General features: G+C 33.6%; 1 protein-coding gene across 1 annotated transcript; it reads right to left on the bottom strand.

Annotated features, from left to right (window-relative positions):
• Positions 1 to 2,657: 2,657 nt before the first annotated feature.
• Positions 2,658 to 6,533, bottom strand: LOC145804270 (hydroxyproline O-arabinosyltransferase 3-like). The gene is made up of 4 exons (XM_082897972.1): positions 5,802 to 6,533; positions 5,330 to 5,514; positions 4,068 to 4,177; positions 2,658 to 2,942 (listed from the first exon to the last, which is right to left on the bottom strand). Exons 1-3 carry the CDS (start codon positions 5,863 to 5,865, stop codon positions 4,115 to 4,117), a joined length of 312 nt encoding a protein of 103 aa, XP_082754098.1. The 5' UTR covers positions 5,866 to 6,533; the 3' UTR covers positions 2,658 to 2,942; positions 4,068 to 4,114.
• Between the last annotated feature and the right edge of the window lie 1,802 nt (positions 6,534 to 8,335).

The following is an 8,335-nucleotide window of genomic DNA, read 5'->3' as shown; positions in this document are numbered from 1 at the left end:
AAGGTATTTTATCCACATCCTAGAACGTGCATGGGCGTTTGCATTTCTCAGAAATGCAACTGTCATTCATAATTTGCATTAAATTCTCTTCTAACCCTTGAACACTCCCACTACCTCAGTATTCGAAAAGACTGATACATCTTTTGTGGCCAAACCAATCTTTTCTTACATTGATCAAGCATACGAAGAGTTATTTGATGACGCTGTTCGTCCTCGAAAGAACCTTCATGCATTGATTAGCCACCTTTATCCACCTCCATTTATAAAAGTTATGGAAGCTTTCGCAAATCACCGACCTTCGAACCAAGAACCTATTGCTTACGATTCTTTAGAACACAAATTTGCAATCATGGATATCGGAAGCTTTTCTTCTAGAACAAAAATATCCGCGTGGGACGAAGCTACTGCTGCTTCTTCTTTTTTTACGGCTTCTGGCTGGGGAACTTGGTCTATCACTGCTCAACCTCAGACAAGGGAACGCATTCATTATCGTTTCCCTGAATTCGATGACCCTCTTGACATTCCTCATTCCAAACGCAGTTCAGTAGTATATCCATATGTTCCTATTAATCGTAAACGCAGTCTTGAAGACAACCTACTTACATCATGGTATACTTCTACCTTGCCATCTCAGATGGTTCGAAGTGTCCCACATCCCGCTAAAACTCTAGGGATTAGTCCTGCGCTTTTAGCCAAAAAGAAAAAACTTTATCCCTCTAGTTGGCTAGAATGTGTGACCAGGCCTGAATTTCTGGACTCACCCAGGGAACCTCCGACTACTCTTCATCTGCCTTCTAACCCAAATTGGATTAATGAGTTGAAGCTCACTCTCTCTGAGGGCCGATCATTTCCCCCTTACAGGGCCCCGGTGCCTCCAACTCCTTATCAGCAATTCAGGGCTCAGATATTGCTTACTGCATTTTCTCATTTATTCTTCGAGGTCCTTCAAAATGATATTCCGCACCAAAACTTTCTATGGGCTTGTGACATTATGTCTCGAAGCCATCTCCTTAACCCTGTGGCCCAAATGGAGCTTTATACCTTTTTAGACCAACTTCCTCCTTTGCTTAACTGGCACTTCCATGCTTCCATTACCAGTGAAGTTCTGGATAAGGCCATTTCTACTCGAATCTAGGTTCAGTATGAGGCAGAGAACTTTCTTGATAAATATGAAGCCTTAAAGAGTTAGGATTCTGAGTATAGGGAGGATGCTGTTATGAACGAAGTGCATGAAGATGAGGAAATGGACGCCACAGGTAAAGCCTTAAAACAAATAGAATTCGAAGTGAAAGCCCAACAACTCACTTCTCAATTAAGGGCTTACCAATTAGACAAGCCAAACTTGGACAAGATAGAAGATAGAGTAGGAAAAAAATTTTCGTTTATTGAATTTTGCTGGACTAAATTTCATGACCTTGTAACTCTGTCCATTCCGTATTTCTACGAAATCGAGAATGTAATCAAATGAACTCTAGTATCAACAACATTTATCAATAAAACTAAGCTTTCCGAATTTCATTTGTTAAATTCTAATTTAGCACTCAAATTATGAACTGTGCTTTAACTCCATCTCGACTCAAATTCTTCTAAAGTGTGAAGTCTATTCTCTTGAGAAAGCAATTTTTGCCTTTCATACCGACCCTAGGGCTAACATAAATCTTCACCCATCGGCTTCGAATTAACCAACCTTACCCTTCGAAACTTGGTTCGATCATATTCAATTTCCCAACATATGGTTAATACAATCAAATAATTTCGAATCAACTAATTTTCTTTCAAACAAACAGACTAAATATGGAACCCTCTCTTACACTATTTTATTCGAAAAAAGTGATTTCTTATGTATACTATCAAACCAATTATTGGTTTGACACTTAGAACAACAATTTCTAACCGAAAAGTCACTACAGGAAATGCCACTTTTGGCGACCAAAATATTGGTCGCCAAAAGCCCCATTTTTGGTCGCCGAAACAATTAGCGACTAAAATATTTTGTCGCCAAACTAGTCGCCTATACCTTGTCGGCGATAGTATTGGCGACTAAACTATTTTTGGTCGCTGAAAGTGAATGTTTTGGCTACTAAACTTTGGTTAGTCGGCAAAGGTTATCTTTTGGCGACTAAAATATTAGTCGCCAAAAGTGAACATTCGGCTACCAAACTCTGAGTAGTCGGGAAAGGGTATGTTTTGGCGACTAAATATTTAGTCGCCAAAAGTGTTTAAATAAAATAAATTAAATTTTCAGCGACTAAAACTTTTTGTCGGGAATAAGTTTTAATCACAACATTACTACATTTAGGGACTAAAGAATTTAGTCGCCAAAAATATTGAATTGTTAATTTTATTAAACTTTTGGCTACTAACCATTTAGTAGCCGAAAGTCTTCATTTATTTTTATCTACTAAATTTTTAGTCACCAAAAATCTTTGGATTCTTTATGGCTACCAAATATTTAGTCACTAAAAATATTGATTTCCTTTTTGGCTACCAATTGGTTAGTCACTAACAAATTCACTTCTTTTTTTTTTTCGCTACTAAACATTTAATTGCCAAAAACTTTATTTAGTTTTTTTTTTATTATAATTAATTTCTTCACAACCTGTACTTATTTCGTACAACCTGCACCCTGTATTTAAACAAAATAATACATATATCTATTTTTATTTCGTTTCAACAATACAAAAATTTGATCTTTTAACATCAAATTCTATACAAATCTGAATTATCCAACCCAAAATAATAATTCCATACAAACACAAGATGGGAAAATTCTACATCAAATGTCATTTACAGAATATTTTGAAAGTGTAAACATGATGGGAAAATTAAATTTATTTACTAAAACACTTGCTTAATTTAACAATGAAGCCATTGATGTAAACGCTTCTCATCCTTCAAGCTTGCTTCATATAGTTTGGTACCTTTCTTTCTGAAGACACCAACTGCAAAATATAGCAAATGTAGTAATGCAATCAGAAAATCAAGAAATGGAATGGAAAGATGCAAGAACATTTTCCAATACACCCATTGCCCACGTCTTATAAAACATTGTAATAATCGCACCTTCAAATATAGTAGGAAGCTAAAAATCAAATATAGTAGGAGGCTAAAAATCATTAAGTGATCTATAAGTAAATCCACAACTATCAATCATTAATCTAAGATGCAACAAAATTTGGTATTTTCTCAAGCATAACTTAGCAGTCAAAATCATTAACGCATAACTAAAAAATATATATCATTTGACCATATTACTACAAATATTCGATTAACGTAATTTTTTTTAATAGTAGTCAATGAGCCTTGCATAATAAATAATTTAAATTATTAAAATTGTCTGAAATGGACTCAGTCGAGCTCTCACAGCAGCTTGTTGAATTCGATGTGCTCAAGTTTAGACCAAGTAGTAGAAATGGGTCTTCAATATGCAGAATGCCCAAAATTGACTTATTTTCATATGATTAAACTAACCAACACATTCAAATAAGTACAAGAATCTGAGTGAGTTAGAGCATAAAATTGTCTTCAATCCACCTAGTTCTAACTAAATATGAATAAAATATATGGGGATTCATCAACGAATGAGAATTTAACCACAACATATCTCATCAATAAATGCATACAAACAAACACAATGGTGAGATTATATCCAAATTTTTGATGACCATGTTCCATGGGGCTTGGCTAATTATGCAGTGGTTTGATTTGCTATTAATGTCTATCTCTCAATAAAATCACAATACTCTGTAACAGAGTTACAATGGTGTACATATATTGGTGACCATGTTCAATTGTGAAAGCAGATTGAAACAGATTCAAACACTCCATGTTCCAATTGTTTCTGATAAATTTGTCACTTGAGCATAGAATCAAACACTTGGTGGGCAAAAAATTTAACAATCCACATATCAAACAAACAATCACCTAAACCAATGATCCAAATTCAGAGTTTATGATCTAAATTTTCTAAATAATAATAGACCATAGATAATGAACCCAACAAAATACTAAAACCCAGATGAATGAAGCAAATGGCATTACTAATCCGTAAAAAAATAAATGAAAACCTGGAAGAGTGGGCATAGTGCAAGAAGCGACGGGCTTGGGCGACTTCTCAACCTCGACAAGGTACGTACGGCAGTTTCCGGCAATGGAGAGGCGGGTGTGGTAACAGAATCTGGGAATTATCCAAAAAAACTACAAATCAAACTCCTACGAAAAAAAAAAAAGACAATCTATAAAAATAATTTTCTTGTAGAATATTTACTCTTAGAATGATTTTTGGGGGAATTGTTGTTGGCCAACATTTGTTGTAACTAGGTTCATATATTTTTTCAATTTTTTATTACATATTTACTGTCGAGCACAAATATTATTGAAAACTGGTAACCATTACTCATTGGGTTGTTAATGTTAATATATGTAATAAAAAGTGCACATGAAATTAAAAGTGCATTCAAATTTATAACTTAGCATTATTTGGTTTGAGTCATGGTGAAATACTGAACATAGTTAACATAACACCAGCAACAAGAAAAATTGAAAATCAGATAATATGAAATTATTCTATAATACCCAAGAATAACACACACATGAAAAGATTAAGCACAGATCTGGGCTTAAAAACATTCATAATGCTATTTGTAAATATATATATATATATATATATAAAGTAATTCAAATGTGATGCTGGATGATCTCACATTATGGATGAACCCAGTGTACAAAACTCCCACTAAAGTAGGGTCTGGATATACAACCTTACCCCCCATTATGGATCTGCAAATCAAATATTGTTTGCTGGATGGACAAAATTTATAAAATTGTATGTCCTATTCAGTTTGGTTGGACACCCATTTGAGTGAAAGAGTTAGAGATCTTTTATAGCTAATCATTTCAAGAAGTGTGAGATCTCTCAAATTTCAATCTAGAATTCAATTGGTATATCCCTTAAAATCTTTAAATTACAGAGTTATTAAAAGTGCTTTTGAGTTTCAATAAAAACTATATCCCAAAGAAATATTTTTAGTTATGAGGTTGTGGATGAGAAAAAGAGAACACAGGAAAAGGCCCAATCTAAATTAGTTTGAGATTCTAGGTACCACAACCTAGTATTTCCGTTAACCAAAAACACCATATAAGACCACTAAAAAGCAATAACATCATCTCCATATAAACAAAAACTCACTGGAAGCATTTAAAATCGGGCTCATTTCATTTTGAACTTATAAAATTCAAACCACATCTAAAAAAAGTAATAACAGTTACTAAAAAAACTACAGAATGTAGAATAGCAAGTCCTAAGTACTGACAAAAAAAAGACTCTTACCCAGTCCAGCCCGTCTGGAAAAGGGTCAACCACAAAAGTTGGAATCTCCTCCATCAAATTGTCTGGATTTCCTGAATGCAAAACCCTAGTGAATCCTCCCATATCAGAACCTGGCATGGCTTTAACCTTCTTATACCAATAATACATGATCTGGCACTGCCACTTGCTGTAAGGTGCATCTGTGGCTGAGAATGAAAAAATTATAAGGAAATATTAACCCAAAGAAAAGGGACTGGTTTCTAAAATTGAACCAATAGGTAATTCTCCAGTAATTATCAAAAAGGTAGAATAGCTTATATTCTAATGTTGCTTTAACTAGTAATTTGGTCTGATTCTAATAATTTTCTTCACATAAGAAGCACCTAAGGAATTTTAAATGCTCCTCACGTAAGAATGAAAGCAAAATCTGCTGATTCTTGTTGTGATTGAATCATTAAAAAGTAATATAGTACTGATAATTGTCAAGGCTGACCTTTCTTCTTCTCCTTTTTTGCCCCTCCAATAATGCTCCATTTGTTTGGGAATGTTTTCTGCATTACGTAAAATCTCAAGCTGAACTTATTTATGACTGATGCAGATACATTCTGATTGTTATAACTGATCAAGTATTTGTAAATCCTTTGCCAAACTTGGCATATGGAGACCAACCAGTTGCATTCCCATTTTCTACATAAAACCAAATAACACCAACAACAACAGAGATAACCACCAAGCCTCACAGCAGCTACTCAATCAAACCACAACCTCAAATCAGAGCATACCAGCATACAACAACCTCAAAACAGAGTAGGAACAAATCGTATTCAACAATTTATCCAATTGGAAATCACAAAAAAATTGAGGGAAATCGTATACAAATCTTTATTCACAAAGAGTGTACACATATATATATATATATAGAAAAGAAGATACCTGGTGCGAAATGGATGGAGAAGAGTGCTTTCGGCGGTGCCACATCAGTGAAGCAAAACGAACGGAGAAGAGGGCCTTCGGTGGTGCGATTCGAACGAAGAGAGAGGGCTTCCGGTGGTGCGATTCGAACAGAGAGAGAGGGTTTCCAGCATTGCTCGGGTGCATGTGAGAGGGCGAGGAAGAGATCGGTGAGAGGGTTTCACGAGCTCAGACTAGAGAGAGAGCGAGAGACAGACTGGGTGAGATTAGGGTTTTTTTTTGGGGGGAGGGGGGGAATGGGAAAAAAATAAAAGGGGGAGCGGGAATGAAAAAAAATAAAAGGGCGGGACTGAAAAATTAAAATAAAAATAAAAAAATAATTAAATTTATTTATTTTTTGTTAAAATATATATTTTTTTGTGGTTAATGAATTTTTTTTAATTTTTTTTTAGTTATTAAGATTGAAAATTTATTTGTTTCATTTTTATTTTAGTGAAAAAAAATATTATTATTTTTTATTTTGTAGAAATAGGGGTAATATATATTTTAATGAAAAATATTTCCACTAACATAAAAATTAATTTTCTGTAGTCAATGAAAAATAAAAAATAGACACAGAGAGAGAAAGAAAGAGAGAAGAGTGATAAGTGAGAGAGAGAGAGAGAGAAGAGTGAGAGAAACAAACAGACACAGAGAGAGAAAGAAAGAGAGAAGAGTGATAAGTGAGAGAGAGATAAAGAGAGAAAGAGATATATATAAAGAGAGAGAGACAGAGAGACAGAGAGAGAAAGAGATAGAGAGAGACATATAGAAAAATAGAGAGAAACAAGAGATGAGAGAGAGATATATATAGAAAGAGAGCGAAAAGAGATGAACGAGAGAGAGAATAGAAAAATAGAGAGATAGAGAGAAGAGAGATGAGTGAGAGAGACAGAGAGAGAGAAAAGAGAGATGAACGAGAGAGACAGAGAGAGAAAAGAGATGAGCGAGATAGAGAGAAGAGAGATGAGCAAGAGAGACATAGAAAGAAGACAAATAAGAGAGATAGAGAGAAGAAAGATGAACGAAAGACACATAGACAGATAGACAAACAGACAGAGAAAGAAGAGTGATGAGTAAAAGAGAGAAAGAGAAGAGTGGTGGTAGTTGAATGGCATTTGCAGTAGTGGTAAATGTGGTAGAGAAGATGGGTGGTGAGAGAGAGATATGAGTGAGAGACGAATAGAGAAAAGAGATAGAGAGACAGAGAAAGAGACAGAGTGATGAGCGACAAAGAGACAAAGTGATGAGCGAGCAAGTGTGCCGTCGCAAATAGTTTCGTCTCATATACCCACTTTTCTTATAGTGAGGAATGAGAAGGAGTTGTGTGTGAGAGTGAGATGAGAAACGGAGAAGGGTTAGGCAAAATTTTGGGGAGAATCCCAATTTGAGAGGGAATTTCAAATTAAGATAAAAATTTTGTGAAAATATTTGTTGCTAATTTTTTTAGAGATGTGAAAAATAGATCAGGCTTGTTAAATTAATATTTTTTAATTTTATTTATTGTTTATACTTTTTACTTTATTGGAGTTTTATGACTCAGTTTGTAAAAAAAAAATTACAAAATTTAGAAATATTTAGAAAGTATAAATTTAAAAATAAGTCTTACAAATCAGATTTATTTACTCATAAGTCAATTGTGAATTTTTTTTACACACTTAGCCCTCGTTTTGATAATGAATTTTTTTTTTAAACTTTTTAAATATATGTTTTGTGTCTGTAAAATGATTATTTCATTAGTACTGGTAATAATATTGAAAAATTTATTAAAATGATAAATAATTGGGATATTTTGTCTTTTATTTGTGAATTTTGATTTATTCTTAATTTATTAGTGTTATTGAAATATGATGATGTAAAAAGTATAAATAGTTTAATTGTACTTTTTAAAAATAATAAATTTATTATTAAAAATTAAATTCATCAGACTGACCTGTAACTATGCCTTTAAATTTTTGCAATGTAAAACTATCGACAAACAGCCAATAACAAGTTGCCCATTTTAGCATACCTTTCGCGTGAGGGCCCAATTATTACAATTATTAAAAATAATAGTCTATTTTCAGAATTTAATTT

Source organism: Camellia sinensis, chromosome 12 (genome assembly GCF_055761805.1).
Source record: "Camellia sinensis isolate YWXY chromosome 12, ASM5576180v1, whole genome shotgun sequence".
NCBI classification, from domain to species: Eukaryota; Viridiplantae; Streptophyta; class Magnoliopsida; order Ericales; family Theaceae; genus Camellia; species Camellia sinensis.
This window is presented reverse-complemented; position numbering and strand designations above follow the sequence as displayed.